Here is a 23,254-nt window from a genome sequence, read left to right as displayed (position 1 = left end):
CATTAGGAATGAGAGGTGTGATTGGTACAGACTCTGCAGATACTCGGGAGATAAGGCATATATTTTTATCACTGCAAAAAGACTTATTAGACCAATAAATAAATAGACTAAGTTTAACTATTTGATTAGAAAGCTACCAGGCCTTTTAAAGCTGCCAAAGTCCAGAGTCACATGCTTCAGGCATATTTATGAATAACCTTATGCCAATAAATTTGGCAACTCAGATAAAGTAGACAAATCATTGAAAAATGCAAACGACTATCCTTTGCTCAAGTAGAAGTCAATGAGTAGCTTTTGGCCATCACAGAAATCAAATTGACAGTGCATGTTGGTTTTACTGACTCCAAACACTGAAGGAAATTCTAGACAGAATCTTAAAGAAAACTCAAGAGGAAGAAATTGTTATCAACTCCTCCTAAGAGGATTCTAGTACTCTGAAACAAAGCATGACAAAGTCACTTCTAGAAAAGACTGATCTAGGTGTGGCACACAAAGGACAATTCATCTTAACCAAGTAGATTCTGTCCTAGAAATGGAAGATATATAATATTAGATAAAGATGTAGTATTACAAAATGAACCATTATAATTTATAATATTATCTAACTGAAAAAAGAAGACTTATCTTGAAGTTGAAGAGATGGCTTAGTGGTCAAGAACACTTGTTATTCTTGTTCATTCCTGAGCGCCCTGAGTTTGGTCCCCAGCATCCACATGGCCTCCATAGACACTCCATGCCCATGATGTGCAGACATCCGTGTGGGCAAAACACTCATACCATAAAAATGATTTTGAAAAAGAAAGAAGGCATATCTCAATAGTTATTCTGTCAGTGGATGCTGGAAAAGCACAGGGCAAAACCCAGCATTTGTTTCCCATTGAAAACTCTTAAGAAAGAAGAAAGAGAGGAGGACTTCCTCAACTCACTGGTGGGCACTTCTGAAAAACCGAAACCAGGAGCAAGATAAAGATGTCACCTCTCATTGGTTCTGTTAGTAATTATTATCCTGGGGAGTCTCTTGATGCGAGAGAGATAAATAAGCAAATAAGCAAGAGAGAAATCAGCAAACATCCAGATTAGGAAGAAAAATGGAAATGTTTTACTTGCAGATTGTATGACCGTGCCCAGTTGTTGAGCCAGCCATGTACTCTCTTGTCTAGAGGCAGAGCTACCAAGTCATTGAGCATCGAGGAGGAGCCCATTCATCCTTGGGAGTCCTGAAGAAGAAACTCCACTCCCACCCAGGAGTAACCAGGCTGGAACAGTCTTAGTAAAAAGCAGCCAAAACAGTTTTCTGATCCAGAATCTTATCCTAAATGCCCAAGACTCAGAAATTAAAAACACTCATTGTGCTAAAAATCAGGAGAATCTCACCTTGAGTAAAAAAGGACAACCCTTGAACAGCAACACTGTTCAACACTGTTATCTCTCTTGCATCAAGAGATTCCCCAGGATAATAATTACTAATACAACCAATGAGAGGTGACATCGTTATATTGCTCCTGTCTAGGTTTTTCAGAAGTGCCTGTCATTAGGTTGAGGAAGTCTTCTTCTCTTCCTTCTTTATTAAGAGATGACTGCCATGTTATCATTATCTGATGAAGGCTTTCAAGATTTGTTCTTATTTCTCTCTCTCTCTCTCTCTCTCTCTCTCTCTCTCTCTCTCTCTCTCTCTCTCTCTCTCTCGTGTGTGTGTGTGTGTGTGTGTGTGTGTGTGTGTGTGTGTGTGTGTGTGTATGTGTGTGTGTGATATTCAGGTGCCCACAGAGACCAGTAGAGAGGGTGTCAGACCCCTTGCTAAAGTTACAGGCAGTTTTGAGCTTCCTGATGTGGGTGTTGGGACTCCGACTTGAGCTGTCTCTCCAGCTCCATGACAAAGATATTAAAGCAACCATCATAAGAATGTTTTTGGGAACAGTTAGGAAACCGTTTTAAACTAATGAGAACTATTCCAAGACTCAGAAAAGGGAAAATTCCAAGGAAGAAATAAAGATCATAGTGAAGAACTAAGTAGAAATTTAATGAAATGTGTAATTAAAAACTAAAATAAAAGCTTAGTAATTGGATTCATGAGCAGAACAGAGGAGACAGGAAGAATCTATAGATATAAAAATAAAAATAGAATCCTAAAGGCAGGAAGTGAAAATGGGGAAGGGACTGGCCATGATTGATCCCCACCTGACCTCATGTCATCACCCTCTGCAGAGAGATGGGAGGGGTGTTAAATGATGGCTGAGAACTTGTCAAATCCATTAAAAGACACAAACCTCTAGAGTCAGGAAGCCAGGTGATCTCCAAACAGGACATACCCAGAGAAATCTGTGCTAAAATGTGAGTTAAATGTGAAAAAAATTAAAAGACAGAAAATGGAAGGCAGAGCAAAGGAAATGAAGAGTTACCTCAGAGGAGGGAAAAAAATCCAACTTGAATGACAGCTTCTCACATGGGGGTCAGCAGTGGTCCAGCCTTTTCAAGGACTAGAAGATAGGACTGTCAACCTAGAATTCCCAGTCTAGAGAAAATATCCTTCAGGAATAGTGAAGAAGTCAAGACATCAGCCATCCCTCAGAAGGATGGCTACGGGTAGGGAGTGGTAGGCAGAGTCTTGGAACATGAGGGTCTCTAAAATTGTGAAAGTAAAAATAGGCAAACATTCTCTTTTCCTTCTGAGTTTTCTAAGTCATGCTCAATGGTTGAAGCAAAAATATACCCTTGCCTGATGTGTTCCTAAGTATGTAGAGAGGAAATGCTTAATCAAATGATGCTGTTAATGGAGAAGGGCAAAAGGAAGTGGAGTTTCTACCCTCATTTGAACTTGTAAATCATGACACTTGTAGGTTACAGTGCTGTATAGAACCCAAAAAGAAACTACTAAAAACTTACATGCAGAGATACACTAAGAATCCTGTGTATAAGTCTAAACGAAATTCTAGTGTTAGCAGTGGAAGGTGTCATCTGCTGGTGTTGAAGCCAGGCTTTGTGGGCCCGGAGAGATGGCTCATTGGTTAAGAACACTGCTGTTCTTGTAGAGGACCCAGATTCACTTCCTAGCACCCACATCATAGCTCACAACTGTCTGTAATTCCATTTCTAAGCGATCTGATTCCTGCTTCCAGCCTCTGCAGACATCAGGCATGCATGTGGTGCACATACATACAGGCAACACTCAGATTCACATAAAAATTTCTAAAAAGTGTTTAAAATCAGTTTTAATAACTGTTTGACACAAACAATTTATTGTTAAAAATACCATAAATGAATTTAATTTGGTGTTTCTTGAGTGTTTCAACTGCTTTAATTTCAGATTGAAGAAGAAATAAAGGGGTGCTTGCACTTTTTGCAGTCTGTTTACTCAACGTTTGGCTTCTCCTTTCAATTAAACCTGTCAACACGGCCTGAGCACTTCCTAGGGGAGGTTGAGATGTGGGATGAAGCTGAAAGGGTAAGTATTGTGACAAATGCCTGAGAAACTGTGCTTCCCTGGGGATTTCAACTGAGGAGTCAGGGCCTGAGTGTGCAGACTGTGGCCTGTGGCTAGCCAGTTCTCACCGCTACAGTGAGCATCTGTTCCACACCTGGAAGCTGACGTGGGTTTTCATTTACAGTCTTCAGTGCTGGTTCACCTTTTCCTAGAACATTCACAGAAGCTAAGCATGTACCAGGAGGCAGAAGAATGGGGCCACTGTATGGAAATGGTGACAGTTACTTTCATGTTGTCAGGCAGAGGTCACAGAAGCAGGCAGGCTAGGCTTGAGCTGTGATAGGGTCTCTTCCTCATATATACCCCTGCCCTGTGTCCTAGCTACACTATTCTTCCCTCCATACTGAATGGAGAATCAAAGTCTATTGAGATCTCCTCCCCTGGGAAGGATGCTGACTCGGTTTACCTAAAAGTCGCATGGAAGTAGAAAGAGACAAAGAGGGTGCAGAGCATGGCTCAGCAGTTCCACCTCCTCACATATGTCAGCTGTGGGGAACAGCATCTCTCTAAGGATCAGGACTGAGATGAGATGTGATGGTGGTGACTGTGCTCAGGAACTTCAACCAATTCATGTCTATGAGCTAATAATGGGCAGAGTGCTGGGCAGATGTGCAGCTGGTCTGTGTCTGTGTCATCATAGTCCAGGCAGATGTGCAGCTGGTCCCGTGTTTGTGTCATCATAGTCCAGGCAGATGTGCAGCTGGTCTGTGTCTGTGTCATCATAGTCCAGGCAGATGTGCAGCTGGTCTGTGTTTGTGTCATCATAGTCCAGGCAGATGTGCAGCTGGTCTGTGTCATCATAGTCCAGGCAGATGTGCAGCTGGTCCGTGTGTGTGTCATCATAGTCCAGGCAGATGTGCAGCTGGTCTGTGTCTGTGTCATCATAGTCCAGGCAGATGTGCAGCTGGTTCTTGTTTGTGTCATCATAGTCCAGGCAGATGTGCAGCTGGTCTGTGTCATCATAGTCCAGGCAGATGTGCAGCTGGTCTGTGTCATCTTAGTCCAGGCAGATGTGCAGCTGGTCTGTGTGTCATCATAGTCCAGGCAGATGTGCAGCTGGTCTGTGTTTGTGTCATCATAGTCCAGGCAGATGTGCAGGTGGTCCGTGTTTGTGTCATCATAGTCCAGGCAGATGTGCAGCTTGTCCGTGTTTGTGTCATCATAGTCCAGGCAGATGTGCAGCTGGTCTGTGTTTGTGTCATCATAGTCCAGGCAGATGTGCAGCTGGTCTGTGTTTGTGTCATCATAGTCCAGGCAGATGTGCATTTTGTTCTTGTTTGTGTCATCATAGTCCAGGCAGATGTGCAGCTGGTCTGTGTCTGTGTCATCATAGTCCAGGCAGATGTGCAGCTGGTCTGTGTCTGTGTCATCATAGTCCAGGCAGATGTGCAGCTGGTCCATGTCTGTGTCATCATAGTCCAGGCAGATGTGCAGCTGGTCTGTGTTTGTGTCATCATAGTGCAGGCAGATGTGCAGCTGTTTCTTGTTTGTGTCATCCTAGTCCAGGCAGATGTGCAGCTGGTCTGTGTCATCATAGTCCAGACAGATGTGCTGCTGGTCCATGTCTGTGTCATCATAGTCCAGGCAGATGTGCAGCTGGTCCTTGTTTGTGTCATCATAGTCCAGGCAGATGTGCAGCTGGTCTGTGTCTGTGTCATCATAGTCCAGGCAGATGTGCAGCTGGTCTGTGTCATCATAGTCCAGGCAGATGTGCAGCTGGTCTGTGTTTGTGTCATCATAGTCCAGGCAGATGTGCAGCTGCTTCTTGATTGTGTCATCATAGTCCAGCCAGATGTGCAGCTGGTCTGTGTCATCATAGTCCAGGCAGATGTGCATTTTGTTCTTGTTTGTGTCATCATAGTCCAGGCAGATGTGCAGCTGGTCTGTGTCTGTGTCATCATAGTCCAGGCAGATGTGCAGCTGGTCCGTGTTTGTGTCATCATAGTCCAGGCAGATGTGCAGCTGGTCTGTGTCAGTGTCATCACAGTCCAGGCAGATGTGCAGCTGGTCTGTGTTTGTGTCATCATAGTCCAGGCAGATGTGCAGCTGTTCCGTGTCTGTGTCATCATAGTCCAGGCAGATGTGCAGCTGGTCTGTGTCATCATAGTCTAGGCAGATGTGTAGCTGGTCCATGTCTGTGTCATCATAGTCCAGGCAGATGTGCAGCTGGTCCGTGTCTGTGTCATCATAGTCCAGGCAGATGTGCAACTGGTCCATGTCTGTGTCATCATAGTCCAGGCAGATATGCAGCTGGTTTGTGTTTGTGTCATCATTATCCAGGCAAATGTGCAGCTGGTCCTTGTTTGTGTCATCATAGTCCAGGCAGATGTGCAGCTGGTCTGTGTCTGTGTCATCATAGTCCAGGCAGATGTGCAGCTGGTCTGTGTCTGTGTCATCATAGTCCAGGCAGATGTGCAGCTGGTTCTTGATTGTGTCATCATAGTCCAGGCTGATGTGCAGCTGGTCTGTGTCATCATAGTGCAGGCAGATGTGCATTTGGTTTTTGTTTGTGTCTTCATAGTCCAGGCAGATGTGCAGCTGGTCTGTGTCATCATAGTCCAGGCAGATGTGCTGCTCGTCCATGTCTGTGTCATCATAGTCCAGGCAGATGTGCAGCTGGTCTTTGTGTCATTATAGTCTAGGCAGATGTGCAGCTGGTCTGTGTTTGTGTCATCATAGTCAAGGCAGATGTGCAGCTTTTTCTTGTTTGTGTCATCATAGTCCAGGAAGATGTGAAGCTGGTCTGTGTCACCATAGTCCAGGCAGATGTGCAGCTGGTCTGTGTCTGTGTCATCATAGTCCAGGCAGATGTGCAGCTGGTCCGTGTGTGTGTCATCATAGTCCAGGCAGATGTGCAGCTGGTCCGTGTCTGTGTCATCATAGTCCAGGCAGATGTGCAGCTGGTCTGTGTCTGTGTCATCATAGTCCAGGCAGATGTGCATTTTGTTCTTGTTTGTGTCATCATAGTCCAGGCAGATGTGCAGCTGGTCTGTGTCATCATAGTCCAGGCAGATGTGTAGCTGGTCCGTGTCTGTGTCATCATAGTCCAGGCAGATGTGCACCTGGTCCGTGTCTGTGTCATCATAGTCCAGGCAAATGTGCAACTGGTCCATGTCTGTGTCATCATAGTCCAGGCAGATATGCAGCTGGTTTGTGTTTGTGTCATCATAGTCCAGGCAGATGTGCAGCTGGTCCTTGTTTGTGTCATCACAGTCCAGGCAGATGTGCAGCTGGTCTGTGTTTGGGTTATCATAGTCCAGGCAGATGTGCAGGTACTCTGTGTCTGTGTCATCATAGTCCAGGCAGATGTGCATCTGGTCCGTGTTTGTGTCATCATAGTCCAGGCAGATATGCAGCTGGTCTGTGTCATCATAATCCAGGTCGATGTGCAGCTGGTCTTTGTGTCATCACAGTCCAGGCAGATGTGCAGCTGGTCTTGTGTCATCATACTCCAGGCAGATGTGCAGCTGGTCTGTGTTTGTGTCATCATAGTCCAGGCAGATGTGCAGCTGTTCCGTGTCTGTGTCATCATAGTCCAGGCAGATGTGCAGCTTGTCCGTGTTTGTGTCATCATAGTCCAGGCAGATATGCAGCTGGTCTGTGTCATCATAGTCCAGGCAGATGTTCAGCTGGTCCGTGTGTGTGTCATCGTAGTCCAGGAGATGTGCAGCTGGTCCGTGTTTCTGTCATCATAGTCCAGGCAGATGTGCAGCTGGTCTGTGTCTGTGTCATCATAGTCTAGGCAGATGTGCAGCTGGTCTGTGTCTGTGTCATCATAGTCCAGGCAGATATGCAGCTGGTCTGTGTCATCATAGTCCAGGCAGATGTGCAGCTGGTCCGTGTTTGTGTCATCATAGTCCAGGCAGATGTGCAGCTGGTCTGTGTCATCATAGTCCAGACAGATGTGCAGCTGGTCGGTGTGTGTGTCATCATAGTCCAGGCAGATGTGCAGCTGGTCTGTGTCATCATAGTCCAGGCAGATGTGCATTTGGTTCTTGTTTGTGTCATCATAGTCCAGGCAGATGTGCAGCTGGTCTGTGTCATCATAGTCCAGGCAGATGTGCTGCTGGTCCATGTCTGTGTCATCATAGTCCAGGCAGATGTGCAGCTGGTCTGTGTCTGTGTCATCATAGTCCAGGCAGATGTGCAGCTGGTCCGTGTCTGTGTCATCATAGTCCAGGCAGATGTGCAGCTGGTCTGTGTTTGTGTCATCATAGTCCAGGCAGATGTGCAGCTGGTCTGTGTTTGTGTCATTATAGTCCATGCAGATGTGCAGCTGGTCTGTGTCTGTGTCATCATAGTCCAGGCAGATGTGCAGCTAGTCCATGTCTGTGTCATCATAGTCCAGGCAGATGTGCAGCTGGTCCGTGTCTGTGTCATCATAGTCCAGGTAGATGTGCAGTTGGTTCTTGTTTGTGTCATCATAGTCCAGGCAGATGTGCAGCTGGTCTGTGTCATCATAGTCCAGGCAGATGTGCAGCTGGTCCGTGTGTGTGTCATCATAGTCCAGGCAGATGTGCAGCTGGTCCGTGTTTGTGTCATCATAGTCCAGAAAATGTGCAGCTGGTCTGTGTTTGTGTCATCATAGTCCAGGCAGATGTGCAGCTGATCCGTGTCTGTGTCATCATAGTCCAGGCAGATGTGCAGCTAGTCCGTGTCTGTGTCATCATATTCCAGGCAGATGTGCAGCTGGTCCTTGTTTGTGTCATCATAGTCCAGAAAATGTGCAGCTGGTCTGTGTTTGTGTCATCATAGTCCAGGCAGATGTGCAGCTGGTCCGTGTCTGTGTCATCATAGTCCAGGCAGATGTGCAGCTAGTCCGTGTCTGTGTCATCATATTCCAGGCAGATGTGCAGCTGGTCCTTGTTTGTGTCATCATAGTCCAGGCAGATGTGCAGCTGTTCTGTATCTGTGTCATCATAGTCCAGGCAGATGTGCAGCTGGTCTGTGTCTGTGTCATCATAGTCCAGGCAGATGTGCAGCTGGTCCGTGTCTGTGTCATCATAGTCCAGGCAGATGTGCAGCTGGTCTGTGTCTGTGTCATCATAGTCCAGGCAGATGTGCAGCTGGTCCATGTCTGTGTCATCATAGTCCAGGCAGATGTGCAGCTGGTCTGTGTCTGTGTCATCATAGTCCAGGCAGATGTGCATTTTGTTCTTGTTTGTGTCATCATAGTCCAGGCAGATGTGCAGCTAGTCTGTGTCATCATAGTCCAGGCAGATGTGTAGCTGGTCTGTGTCTGTGTCATCATAGTCCAGGCAGATGTGCACCTGGTCCGTGTCTGTGTCATCATAGTCCAGGCAAATGTGCAACTGGTCCATGTCTGTGTCATCATAGTCCAGGCAGATATGCAGCTGGTTTGTGTTTGTGTCATCATAGTCCAGGCAGATGTGCAGCTGGTCCTTGTTTGTCTCATCACAGTCCAGGCAGATGTGCAGCTGGTCCATATTTGTGTCATCATAGTCCAGGCAGATGTTCAGCTGGTCCGTATTTGTGTCATCATAGTTCAGGCAGATGTGCAGCTGGTCTGTGTCATCATAGTCCAGGCAGATGTTCAGCTGGTCCGTGTTTGTGTCATCATAGTCCAGGCAGATGTGCAGCTGGTCTGTGTCATCATAGTCCAGGCAGATGTGCAGCTGGTCCGTGTGTGTGTCATCATAGTCCAGGCAGATGTGCAGCTGGTCTGTGTCATCATAGTCCAGGCAGATGTGCAGCTGGTCCTTGTTTGTGTCATCATATTCCAGGCATATGTGCAGCTGGTCTGTGTCTGTGTCATCATAGTCCAGGCAGATGTGCAGCTGATCCTTGTTTGTGTCATCATAGTCCAGGCAGATGTGCAGCTGGTCCGTGTCTGTGTCATCATAGTCCAGGCAGATGTGCAGCTGGTCTGTGTCATCATAGTCCAGGAGTTGTGCAGCTGGTCCGTGTTTCTGTCATCATAGTCCAGGCAGATGTGCAGCTGGTCTGTGTCTGTGTCATCATACTCCAGGCAGATGTGCAGCTGGTCTGTGTCTGTGTCATCATAGTCCAGGCAGATGTGCAGCTTGTCTGTGTTTGTCATCATATTCCAGGCAGATGTGCAGTTGTTCTGTGTTTGTGTCATCATAGTCCAGGCAGATGTGCAGCTGGTCTGTGTTTGTGTCATCATAGTCCAGGCAGATGTGCAGCTGGTCTGTGTCTGTGTCATCATAGTCCAGGCAGATGTGTAGCTGGTCTGTGTCTGTGTCATCATAGTCCAGGCAGATATGCAGCTGGTCTGTGTCATCATAGTCCAGGAAGATGTGCAGCTGGTCTTGGGTCACCATCACCATCATTTTCACTCTAGTCATTTAGAATTGGGTGGGTTATAGGGACTAGAGGAGGGATGGACCTGGCATGGGAATAATGGGCTGGATGGAAGTCTTGACGTTTTCTCTTTTTGATTGACGTGGCTCAAGTTTAGCAGGCAGGCCTGAAGTCTCCTGGGAAAGTGGCATTACAGGATAGACCTTCCACTTTTTGGGGCTTTCTCCCACAGGGCCACCTTTGACCATCTGGGGTCAGTGAAATGCACACCTAAGGGGTTTGTTTGTTGTTGCTGCATTGTTCTCCTTGCTTTCTCCACGCATCTCTGGCAGCTTGAAAACAACCCAAGCTGTCTTAGCTCGCTCTAGCCAGCTCTGCTCCCGTCGCACTCCTCACCCTGTCCCCAGAGGCCTGATGACCATGTGGTGACCCAGATCTGCTTCATAGTCTTCTCCAAACCGTGGCCTGTCTCTGGATTTTTAATACCTTGTGAGCTCCAGGACCCTCCAATTGCTGTCACAAGCCTCAGTTTGTCTGTCTAGTATCCCTTCTCCTTCAGACACAGTACAGTCAAGGAGGACCTCCCAAACCTGGGAGGTACCTCTGTGTAGGTGGTTTTTCTTGGTCCTAAGAGAGGGGAGGCTACTCCTGTAGAGTTAGGTCCACTAGGGATGTTGCTGACATCTCAGGAATGAAATTCTCTCTGTCAAGAACACACCCTCACTGGGACCCTGGAAAAGCCCACCATGACCCCAGGAATCAGTTTCTTGGTCATTTCAGCTGTAGCTCAGAGGTACCATTGTGGCCTTGACTTCCCAAAGAACCCCTGTATTACCAAGTGTCAAGCCCTTCCTTAGCTCCAATATATGGGGTTATGACAGGAACCTGGGTGGAGTTTTGACATATTTTGTCTCATACTTTCCAGGGAAGCTGACACAAGGCTTCTTCTATTAGTACTTACCTAGACACCCATTCACTATAAGTAAGTGCCAAGCATCTTTACCACAGGCTACATCTGAAGCCTGAATTGGCTTAAGCTGAAGGCGAAAGTGAGGTTCCATCCCCATACCCCAGTAACTCATAAAGGTCGCTCCCCCCCCCCCCAATTGAAGCAGAAGTCAAAGAAACAGAAAGGGAAGTAGTGGCAGTCTTCTGTCTCCACACTCCACCCACCACACACACAGTGAGAAAGGGGAAGCAGGACCAAGGCTCTCATGCCTCATCATGTGTGAAGCCCCACCTCCAAGGAGACATAGGTCTCAGACACATCACAAGAGACACATTGTTCTGCTTTGTTTTTATCAACTTGTCACAAACCTAGACATATCTTGGAAGAGAAACTCTCAGCTGAGGAGTTACCTCCATCAGATTGGCCTATAGGCATGTCTTGTGTCTGTGGGACATTTGTTTGATTGCTGGTTGATGAGTGGTGCCCCACCCCCACCCCCGGGCAGGAGGTCCTGGAAGGTACAAGAAAAGTAGCCAAATATGAGCCTCAGAGCAAGCCAGTGAGCAGTGTTCCCCAAAGGCCTCTGCTTCGGTTCCCGCCTCTTGGCTCCGACCCTGACTTCACTCCCTGATGGACTGTGACCTGGGACTTGTGAGATGAAATAAACTGTTTCCTTCCTCCAGTTGGTTTTGATCATGGATTTATCACAGCAACAGAGAAGCAAACTAGGAGACACCTGCTGTCAGTGTAGGAGAGAGAGGGCCTGCACTGGAAGGAATGCCTTTTCTGGAATCCCCTAGAACAATTTATGAAACAGTGCAATTTCCCAGTTAAAATGTACATACACGTCAGAGACAGAACCATTGTGACATCCTTGCACTGTCCTCACTCGGCAGTTTATTGAATGAAGGTAGGAGTAATTAATATGTATAGGTACTTACGAACTATATGGCCAAAAAGATGAATATGTAATAAAGTAGAAGTTTTTAATGATCTCTTTTTTATTATAAAATAGCAACTACAGAATAGCTTGATGGAATTTGGAAAACCATGGAAAATGAACCCAGGAGATGGAGCATTCTATGGCCCTAAAGTAAGTACGGCATATGCCTAAAGAAAGAGAAGGTTAAAAAAAAATGAAAACTGTCTCTAAGCAAGCATTACTTAATTTACAGATTGACATACAAATTAAAGATGCTATTGGCAGATACCATCAGTGTGCTACAATTCAGCTGGACTTCCAACTGCCTATTAGGTTTAATCTCACATATGTTAGGTGAGTGATTCTAATATCTTCATTATTTGTCAGAAGATCATGGGCACTATTGACTTCTCATGTCTATGTTATACACTATACATTTGTTTACTTCTATGTAATCTGGGATTTTCCTCACTCATTTATATTGGTAGGTCAAAATACTCAAGGCTGGGTATGTTATAAAGCAACGAGATTTATTTGGCTAAAGTTCTGGTAACTCTAAAGTACTTCCAAAGAGCATGGCAGAGGCATCCGGCACAGGTCTCCTCCTGCTTCTCAGCATGGCAGAGACAAAGAAAAGGAAATAGATTTGTGTAGAAGACAGCAAGTGCAGGAGGTGGCCCTGCTTTATACAACCTGTTCTCGAGAACTAACCTAGTTGGGTGAGATCTACAGTAATCCATTCCTGGGGCATCCCCCTTGACCTAATCACTAGACCTCTTCAATCTGCCGCCTCCCCGGCTGGGGGTGCAGTTTAGTGATAGAGTGCCTGCTTAGCCTTTGCCAGGCTTTGAATTCAACACCGCCCCCCCCAAAGAAAAACAAATGTTTCCCAATATTTCTAATGTCCAAAGAGTTTTATCAAGAATTCTGTTATGTTGTTTTCTTTAGCTTATTTATATGGTGGACGGTGTTTATTTAGAACACTGACCCAGCCTTGCACTGCTGGGATAAAGCCCACTTGAGCCTTGACCTGCCATTAGTCTGTTGAGAGTCTTTGAGTGCGTGTTCGTACAGGAAAGTGGTCGTTAGTTTTGTTTTCCTGTATCAGCCTTGGTAGGTCTCAGTATCTAAGAATGCTGGTCTTTTAAAACAGATGGGAAGTGGTCCTTTCTGTTCTGTTTTCTGGAAAAGATGAAGTAAATTTGGTGTTATTTCTCTTGTAGATAATTGGTGGAATTTCCACTGAAACTGCCCACAGCTGTTTCCCTTTAGGGGAAAAAGAGTTATTGTCATGTTTCAAATCCTGTAATTTCATAGAATATTATTTCCCATCAGGGTTATTATAATAAACAAGCTCTTTTCACCTGAGGGATGAGTGAAGGGGAACTAAATCATCCATGCAAGCTGTCCATCCTAGGAGTGCATGGAGGGTGGAGAGTAGGAGAGCATGAGAGCATGAGAGCATTGGTCTGTACACAGATCAGAGATGCTGGTGGTTAGAAGCAGGTGGTGTCAGGGAGATGAACCAAGTGGTGGTGTTTGTGTGTCTTCTGGAGAAGGGCTGATGTGATTTGTTGAGGCCTAGGGAGTAGCAGAGTGAGCATCACCATGACTGTGTGCCTTAAAATAGCAGGGGGGCTTACTGTGGAGACACACGTTAACCTATTGCACACAGCCTTGCGGAAGGAGGTCAGACAAAACTCAATAGCCAGCCTGTGAAATGATGCAAATCCATCTCTCAGTTATGATAAGGAACATTTGTCAGCAAACAACAACAGCATCTCAACAGAACCAGGGAGGCGGTGCATATGTTACCTGTTGTATTACTGTCCAGAATTATCCCAGGAGTGCAGATAGTCAGAGCCTTTGTACAAGCTCTCACATCTAAAAATCCTGCAAATCAAGGGGAGAGAAGTCAGGGCTAGTAACAAAGTAAGGGAGCTATCAGTGACTCTGGAGTGGCCTATCCAGTCTGCCTCCCTCATGTCAGCATCACCTGCTGAGAAAAACAAGACAAAAACATTCCAGAAATGACAGGGTGTGATATTCAAATGGTGCTCCCTTCATGAGATTGTATCAAAGGCAAAACAGTTACTCAAGAGAGGTTCAAACCACATTCTTGGAATGGGAGGAATCAGTATGGCTGAGTTACTGGTTCTCTTCTAATCTACATACAAAGTCTAATCCACTGAGATTGTTTGGAGAGACTTGGTGGGGATGCTAAGGCTTGTTGGCTAACGTAGGTGTGTAAGCATAATTTTCTGTCACTAGTTGACTGAAATGCTGATGAGACAGAAAATGTTGGATACACAGAGGCCTGCAAAGAGGCTCTCCTACTTCCCTTTCATTTCCTCATAAACAGCAAGGAACATTTAGGAATATTCCATGCCGCTCCAGCTGTGGAGTAGGTGACATCTGCATAGGTGCACACAGGAATGAGTTCAAGCTGCTCCTGAGTGTCTCCTCCCCACACTGCCAAGCTCTCGGGATCTCCACAGACTAATGCCTGAGCCTGCAGTGACCGTCAACAGGAATGATCAGCAGTGACAGTGTCCAGTTTTAACACGTGAATTGGGGTTAAGTGAGGACCTCTCCTTATTTGTTTGTCTCGGGTGTGTAGCCAACTGCTACAATTTTGAGATAAAGTTTCTTAGAAGAACTTCTTCGGTGTCATGGATTACACATGCTGAGTAAACTGAGCTTTACCTTCTGAGAGTGCGCGCACAGATCTTGGTGCATCTTGCTTCACTGAAGTTGGCAGTCACAGCTGGCATCACCGTGTTTTCCTCTAGGGGAATGATGAACTGTAAAGTCCATGTCATGATGGTTTGTGGTCTATGAGATACATTTGACTGGTGGACTTCCACAATAATATCAGGAATATTTGGAAAAATAAGGCTTGCAGTGGGGCAGTGGATGAAGGGCGGACTGGGTTAAATAAGGCTGGCTGTGAGTGAACATCTGTGGAGCTCAGAGACGGCATGTGGGCTTCACTGTACCACTCAGCTTTCGTGTGTTTGCACGTCCACTAGTAAAGTGATTGAAAAATAAGTGAAAAGGATTAGTGAGTAAGGCATAGTCTCGAGAAGAGCCGCCAATACAGTCTCCTGAAGGAGACACCAGTAAATAAATAACAGACAACGGTGAAGATAGGGCAGGGAGAGAAGCTTATTGCCGGCCTTAGGAAAATACCTAATGTGCGTTTTCCGTTTTTTCAGTAAGGACGGGGATGATAAGAATAGGCCTGTGATCATTCACCGTGCCGTACTGGGATCTGTGGAGAGGATGATAGCCATTCTTTCAGAGAACTACGGGGGAAAGTGGTAAGTGACATGGAGGGAAAGCTGGGGACTCTCCTCAAAAATCAGTTCTCAGCTCAGTAAGTTTCTTCCTCATAATTAGCAAGTGTCCACACAGCAGATGGAGAATTCTTGTTCCATTTGCAGACTGGAAACAGAACACTGGCAGAGAGACGTAACACTATACTGGTGCCCTTGAAGGAACTTGAACTCAGTGTTGAAGAGTTCTTTCCCCCTTTTCAAGCCCACCAGAGGTTCAGGTGTTGTCTGGAGAACATGTCCTGTCTCCCATGGTTCTGTGTCCTACCTCACTGCCTTCCCTTTCAACTCTGACTGGTACCCTGGGGGATTGTTACCCTGTGGCCAGTGACCCACATCTGACACACACGGTACACCAGCACCAGTGGGGAGAAGCTGCCCCAGTAGTGCGGGCCCAGTGAGGAAAGGGATTGTTCTTGGAGGCCACAGCTTCGGGTCCGCTCTCCTGGAAGGAGAGCTGGCACAGGTGTGGTGAGTGAGTGCCATTCTGATCTCAAGGCCAAATATGGAGAAGTAATCAGATTGAGAAAATGGGTGACAGGCTCGGGGAAAAGGAATGTTGATATCACCCATGGGCATGTGCTGGATGGTCTTATGTCAACTTGTCACCAGCTAGAGTCATCTGAGAGGAGGGAGACTCAGCTAAGAAAAAACCTCCAGATCTGGTTGGAAGGCGTTTTCTTAATTAGTTACTGGTAGGGGAGGACCCAGCCCATTGTGGGTGGTGCCATCCCTGTGCTGGTGGTCCTGGGTTCTATAAGAAAGCGGGCTGAACAAACCATGGGGAGCAAGCCAGTAAGCAGCACCCCTCCATGGCCTCTGCATCAGCTCCTGCCTCCAGGTTCCTGCCCTGTTTGAGTTCCTGTCCTGACTTCCTTCAGAGATGAACAGTGATGTGGAAGTGTAAGACAAACCCTTTCCTCCTCAAGTTGCTTTAGTCATGGTGTTTCATCACGGCAATGGAAACTAAGACAGCTCTGGTGGTGGCATTGCCCAGTGAAAGGCCCTCACTTGAGGAGTTTTTGAATATTCAAGAGGACCTAATCAGTGGTTCACGAACTGTGATCAACAGTGGATATTCATGGACTCCACCTCACGAATGTGACCTAACTAGGTTCCACATTGCTAAACCTCTTCTGAGGACTCAATTCTGATCACTAGTGACCAGTCCTAATCCAGGGGAGCAGCAAGCTAGTTTGGGGCAGTTGATTGTTTTGGGTCCCTTTCATCATGCAAGGCCAATGCCGAAGGATAGTGACTTCCTTAGAAAAGCTGGCAGCTCTGGCTGTTGCTTTGCTCTCTTCTGCCAGCAGTGCCCTGGAGCAGTTTCTTAGCAGAGAAGTGAAGGAGTGAACCAGAATCACTGGACTCACTAACCCCCGTGCTTAGAGACAACTGCCTGACCATCAGCCATAGCACGGGCTGGTACTAACGGAACACCCTGGGATGCTGATGCTGCAATCCAGCAGCCACTCATTAGTGTTAGCTCTGCTCTGCTCACGGAGCTTAGTTCTGTCTTCAGAATCTGCTATCTCCAGAGCTACGGTCCCTACAAACAGTCCAGCTCCCACAGTGGACAGGGGGTGCCACTGCCAGGTCCACTGCCTCAGTTCCCTCTGAAAGTTCTATGTCATTGCATCAGCCTGCCAGGCATGCTGCTTTCAGGTAACACTCTGTCCCCGGCAGCATGCTGTGCTCATCTGTCGGAGCAGTAAAAGTAAGGTGGGAAGTTTCTGAACTGAGCATCTTGCAAAGGTCCTGCATAGCTAGAAAGTCGGTGTGTGTCCCCAGTAACTCCTCTAGAGCAGTGTACTGTGGTCTTGCAGAGCTTCTGCACCATTACAGTTCTACAGAAGCCAAGAGTGCAGGGATGAGTACACACGCTACTGAGTGTGACGTAACATGTTTGTATTTCTGGTTTAAATGGGTGGAAATAGGCGAGGTGATGGTGTCTTTACTAGAATGGAGTAGTGAAGTGGGCCAAGACCTAAGGGAAGCTGGTGGGATGGAGACCTGCAGAAGGGGACAGAGGGTGATGCTGTGTGGAGTGGCCAGTCTCTCCTCAGGGACAGCCATACTCCCCACACCTTGTGCATTAAGACTTCAAATACCTGCCAGATTCTTGATGAAAATGTCTCCAAAAATGAGGTTCCCTGGGGGATGTAGATAGGGATAGGGTGAGACCAGAGCGTAAAAGGAGACATTTACCTTTCACTTTATACACTGCTTATGAGTTCGCCATGTGTTTGATTACGCTTGTTTTATGTATTACTTTATTTCTGTAATTTAAGAAAAAAGCATGTGACTATGTATATTCATAAAGCAGCAGCTGGGAATAGTCCCCACTGCACTCCATTCCACCCTTAAACTAAGTTCTCACCACGACGAAGAAAAAGGGAAATGTGACTCGATTCAACATTGTCCTCTATGTTTTTTAAAACAGCATTGTATTGTGACACAATCATAGGTTCACATGTAGTTGTAAGAAGGAATACAGAGAGATGTATAATTTACCCCCTTCCCCCGTGGTTACATGCTGCAGAATTATACAGTACCTCACAACCAGGACATAAGCGTCAATGCTGCCAGCCCTGTTCAGATGTTACCTTTCCACGTCTGTTCAGTTCTGTGCACGGGTGTGTTTAGTTCATAAGACTGAGTCACAGGTAAACATGAAGTCGTTGGCATCACCAGTTATGGTGCTGAGGAGTGTCATCATTGGTAACAACCACTTGTGCCATCCTTTTATGGACACACATGCTCTATCCCACAGCTATCACTGAATCCAGCAACCATACCCCTGGTTTTCCTCCACAGTTCTGTTAGTTCAAGAGTGTCACATAAATGGGGTCGTGCAGTATACAACCTTCTGACTGCTTATTTTTCACTCGCTGGAACTCCCTTGAGAGCAGTCTTCGCTCTGTCAGTTCACTGTGGTTGCTCTTGATATTCCGAAGTGTGCTTGACCATGTTGGACGGTTCCCATGCTGAAGCACAATTGGCTGTTTTCAGCCTGGAGTGTTCTGAGTAAAGCTGCTGTGGGTATCAGTGTGGAGGTGCTGTGTAGACACAAGGCTTCTGGGATGGGTGACGAGGAGTGCAAGGACATATTCTTTTTCCTCTCAAAGTTCCAGGTTTCCTTTTCTGTCTTTTCTTTTTTGTTTTGTTTTGTACTTGTTTGTTTGTTTGTTTGTTTTGTTTTGTTGAGACAGGGTTTCTCTGTGTAGTTTTGGTGCCTGTCCTGGATCTCACTCTGTGGACCAGGCTGGCCTCGAACTCAGAGATCTGCCTGACTTTCCTTTCCAAATGCTGGGATTAAAGGTGTGTGCCACCACCACCCGGCTTTTCTGTCTGTTCTTATGCCTTCCAACTTAATAAAGTTTTGTTTGCTTCTGCGCCGTTTTACCAATACCTCTGTCTTCTAACGCTCACCTTGAGAAAGTGTTGCTTACTTTTAATCAATAAGTGGTCATTTTGAAATGGCTTTGAACATACATATTTTACATATTTTTCAGGCCTCTCTGGCTGTCTCCTCGCCAGGTAATGGTCATCCCTGTAGGTCCAACTTGTGAAGATTATGCACTTCAGGTAAGATTACAGACATTTAAAGTGTACAATAACTTGTCACGTGTGCTCTGTAGGTCATTGACTTGAAATGTCATCCATGCTTGCGGGTAACGCCTAACTAGCGTGTTGATGACAGCCTGTGCTTTGAGTCGTTGGGAGCAACACGGGAATGATGTCTGCGGAGCTGCATCAGAACTGCTTTCTTAATGTTTTTGAGAAGTGGGTGCGGTTGAGCACTTCACACTTACTCTTTCCCATGTGTCTTTACTGGGGAAGAAACCTTGTTATCTGCAGCTTTTAACAACAGATATTTATTATCTTACTTTCAGGGGAGAGGTCAAGAGTGGGAACAGCTTAGCTGGGTGGTTCTATTTTTAAACCTTTTTTAAAAAAAAATTATTCATTTATTTGTTTATTTGTTTATTTGTTTGTTTGTTAATTTATTCATTTATTTATTCATTTATTTATTTATTTAGTTAGTTAGTTATTGAAAGGCAGGATATCTCTATGTAGCCCTGGCTGTCCTGGAATATGGACAAGGCTGGCTTTTCCTCCGGAGTGCTGGGGTTAAAGGCGTGCGCCACCACACCCGGCTCATTTATTTTCTATGTATGAGTGTCTTCCTGCCTGTCTGTATGTGTACCATATTTGTGCCTGGTGCCTGAAGAGTTTAGAAGAGAATACCAGAGCTCCTGGAATTGGGAGAAGCGGGTATTGAGCCATGATGTGTGTGCTAGGAACCAAATCCAGGTCCTCTGCAAGAGCAACACTTGCTCTTAACTGCTGAGCATCTCTTCAGTTCCCTAGCTGGCTGGGTCTAGCATGGCATCTCCTGAGGCTGCAGCTCAGGACACAGGCACCATGCCCATGTGGGAGCTGCTTGTCAGCTGTTATAACGCCCTCCAGAACAAGGGATCTGGAGAGTCAAGTGGCAGGCTTTGCCTACCTAGATTTAGTAGTAATGTGCCCTCCTTTCCACGCCTGTCTGTGACTCACATAGACCAAGTCTGAACAAGGTGGCAGTCGCTACACAGGGTGTTAGTACTAGGAGATGGGAAACAGGGCTGCTGTGGAGTCTGGCTACCATAAATGACAGAATGACAGACACATCCCTCTTTCTTCTAGGTGTCCAAGGAATGCTTTGAAGAAGGCTTTATGGCTGATGTAGACTTAGATGACAGTTGTACACTGAATAAGAAAATCCGGAATGCACAGCTGGCACAGTATAATTTTATTTTGGGTAATTTAAACTCATACATTGTTTCAGATGCTTGACTTGGGGCTTTACTTAAAGGGAAAAAAAGGAGGAATATGGTGTGACCACTTATCACAAGTTGACTGTTGAATTGTAGTGCACAAAGAAGTGTCCTGCAGCTCCACATGGAGCCCACGGTGCAGCATCCCTAGCTCCACATGCACTCCGTGGCACAGCACCCCTAGCTCCACATGCACTCCGTGGCACAGCACCCCTAGCTCCACATGCACTCCGTGGCACAGCACCCCTAGCTCCACATGCACTCTGTGGCACAGCACTCCTAGCTCCACATGCACTCCGTGGCACAGCACCCCTAGCTCCACATGCACTCTGTGGCACAGCACTCCTAGCTCCACATGCACTCCGTGGCACAGCATCCCTAGCTCCACATGGAGTCCGAGATGCAGCGTCACTCACAAAAGGAAACATTTAAGCCCAAATGGAGACAGACACCAGGATTACTTCTGCAGTGGAATGGCACTGCTTTTGCTGCACCCGAATGCAAAGCCCAGATGCTCCCCTTTGATTTTCTGGTTTATTAGAAGCTTGGGTTAAACTATGTAGATGTAGAAAGATTCCGTGTTTTAAATGATCAAAAGAAAAGATGAATAAATAACATTCTTAGAGACATGTAATTGGGCACAAAGTCCAGAAATTTGGCTTTAAAAAAAGAAACAAATGAAAATCAACAATAAAACCATGACAAACTGATCCTGACATGCCTAGAGTGTGGTATGGCTATGTCCTGAAAGTTAAAAGGTTCTGTAGCAGAAAGGAAAAAAAAAAGGCCCGAGTTCTTCTGTCACTGGTTGTTCCCTGGGGACGTTTGCCTTGTAGAACTGAGATGTTTCCATCGGGCTTTTTATTGTGTTAGAAATCTCGTATTATCTTATTGGAAGGGTACCAGAGTGACAGGTGACAGAAAGGTGGAACTCATAGCCATGCTATTGAACAAGTAACCAGGAGCTCAGCCCTCACTAGGACCCTGTCTCTCCATTTCTGTTCTGGTTTGCTCTGAACCTTTTTACTTTTGAATAGCCTCTTAATTCCACTTCTTCCTATGTGGAAAGAAACATGGACACTGATTCCTACATCTTCTCACAGTATGGGTTACTAGAGAGAACAGGCTTTCCCCCACATTCTAGAGAATTCTGGTTGGCTTGCCTGGATCCAGCCACATGATATTTCCTTGGAATCATCAAATAGGATAGGAAGAATCAGATGTCCATAAACACTCCCTTCTCATTTGTGTCCCAAGACCACATAGTGTATTCTGAAGTAGACAGGAGAGGGGCTTAGACACTTAACTACTGAGGGAGACCCTAATGCTCACTAGACTGAAAGTTAGTAAGTAATATGGAGGGAAAGTCAGGCATGTATCAAATGACTGTTAACTTAGTGACAGGTAAATCATTAATTTTAAAAATGTTCTTTCACTTTCTTTTCTACAGTGGTTGGTGAAAAGGAAAAGATAAATAATGCGGTAAATGTTCGAACAAGAGACAACAAAATTCATGGAGAAATTTCAATAGCTTCTGTCATTGAAAAATTGAAGAACCTGAAAAAATCACGTACTCTAAACGCTGAGGAAGACTTCTGAAGCCTGTTCCTTGTGCTTCTACATTTTCCTAACCACTTACCATATTAGTACTTCTAAGAACCTTGGGGCCACTGGTAGGCCATGAATGAGTTCACCTAGAAGTAAAATAATTATTTGATATATTCAAATTTTTAATTCATTGTGTTCTGAGACTAAATAGGAGAAAGCTGGAGAAATTCACAAGAGCTCAAGACTTCAGAGAACTCACTGGTAAATGGTACTCATTCGAAGAGGGAACACTAGTGAGAATTATCAAACACAGTTATGCTGTGTTCTTTTTCAAAAGACATGCTTCCAGCTTGCGGGGCTATAGGTGTGTGACTAGAGCATCTGCCTGGCATGTCTGAGGCCCTGGGCCCCATCCCCAGCCGCTGCCACCTCTCACCCAACAACAAAAATAGACTTTAAATAAAAGCCCATGGTCCTTTTTGAACATGGGGGTGGGGATCTTATTTCTAATATACATGTCTCAGGTATTTTTATGGCTGTTTTACTGAAGTTCACACTAAAATTTCATTTCCAAAATTGGAATCGTTACATCATTTAGCCGGCAATGATAAGAGAAGTACTAATATTGTGTTAGTGGCAACGGACTATGAACCTCAAAGAAATTTTGTGGAATCTGTTATTTGCATTGCAGGTTAAGAGTTGCAGTTTTAATGCTTCTAAATCATAATTCCTTATTTATCATTAGAAAAAAATAAAGTCCCAAATAAATGCATCACGTGGTATTCCTAGGACCTCTACAATGTATGTGCCATGCTAGATTGCTTTGCTAGGGTTGGATCACTGCTTTCATGGGGTGTTTCACTCACTTGCTGAATCAAGTGTATTTCTGACCTTTTTTTTTTTTATGAGACAGGGTCTCAACTATATAGTCCTAGCTGGTCTGGAACTCAGAGATTTGCCTGTCTGTGCCTCTGGACTGTATTTCTGATACGTGTGTGTGTGTGTGTGTGTGTGTGTGTGTGTGTGTGTGTGGCTGTTTTGTTTGCCTGTATGTCTGTGCACTTCAGGAGTGCCTGGTGCCTGCAGAGGCCACAAGAGGGTACCAGATCCCTGGAACTAATGTATGGATGGTTGTGAGCAGACAGGTGGGTGTGGGTAATCAAACCTAGGTCCCCTGGAAGAGCAGCCAGCGCTCTTGACTGCTGAATCGACTCTCCAGCCCCTGTATTTCTGATTTTAACTGAGAAGATTTAATTAGGTTCCAAACTGTACTGTCTTGGAACCTAATTAAAACAGCTTTATGCCAAAGAGAATTTAGTCATAAATTTATTTCAGTAGATGCTGCAGACTTCAAATTAGATGCAGAAAGGAATCTGTCTTTAACATATTAATCATTTGTCTTCCTGGGAACATGAAGAAGGAAGCATAAGTTAGTGTCATAGATGAGATCAGTGTGATGGTGTAGAGTGTAAATTGTGACGATTTTTAAAACTAACATTTACTTCGGGGTTTGTTGAATGCCAGACACCATTTCATGTACTTTTTCACTTACCAGATGTGCAAGTGGGGAGATGGGTAGTTTGAGGACCCCAAAGTGCATGTCAACAAAATACAGGCATAGAGAAGAGAGGCATGTCAATAATATGTTTCCTGAGAGATGCGTGATGGAAACAGTGCAGGTCAACGCGAGCAGCTCCCCTCCTCATGGTTGGTGGTCTCTCTTAGCCAGGCAGGGCTGGGACTCTCTTACGTGAAAATCCCACACACTTGGCTCTTGTCCCAGGCCCCTGAGGCCTGACCAGCTTTTCCCAGTCTCAGAGGAACTATAAGAACCGCATGTCCCCTCAGAGTTAGACTGTGGTGAAACCTAAGGCAGGAGTCCTGGGTCCTGGCGCCTGCGACCCCAGC

The 23,254-nt window shown here is 45.7% G+C and overlaps 1 protein-coding gene across 1 annotated transcript in view; it reads left to right on the top strand.

Annotated features, from left to right (window-relative positions):
* Tars3 (threonyl-tRNA synthetase 3) overlaps positions 1-22,118 on the top strand; it is a 57,221-nt gene extending 35,103 nt beyond the window's left edge. Inside the window, exons 13-19 of the mRNA XM_059273291.1 lie at positions 3,305-3,442; positions 11,731-11,808; positions 11,891-11,991; positions 14,856-14,960; positions 18,491-18,563; positions 19,668-19,782; positions 21,249-22,118. Coding sequence (XP_059129274.1) covers positions 3,305-3,442; positions 11,731-11,808; positions 11,891-11,991; positions 14,856-14,960; positions 18,491-18,563; positions 19,668-19,782; positions 21,249-21,397 — 759 coding nt within the window. The 3' untranslated portion in view covers positions 21,398-22,118. The remainder of the gene's footprint in view (positions 1-3,304; positions 3,443-11,730; positions 11,809-11,890; positions 11,992-14,855; positions 14,961-18,490; positions 18,564-19,667; positions 19,783-21,248) is intronic.
* Positions 22,119-23,254: the final 1,136 nt, after the last annotated feature.

Source organism: Peromyscus eremicus, chromosome 1 (genome assembly GCF_949786415.1).
Source record: "Peromyscus eremicus chromosome 1, PerEre_H2_v1, whole genome shotgun sequence".
NCBI lineage: Eukaryota > Metazoa > Chordata > Mammalia > Rodentia > Cricetidae > Peromyscus > Peromyscus eremicus.
The sequence above is the reverse complement of the archived record's forward strand: the minus strand, read 5'-3'. Positions and strand labels throughout refer to the sequence as shown.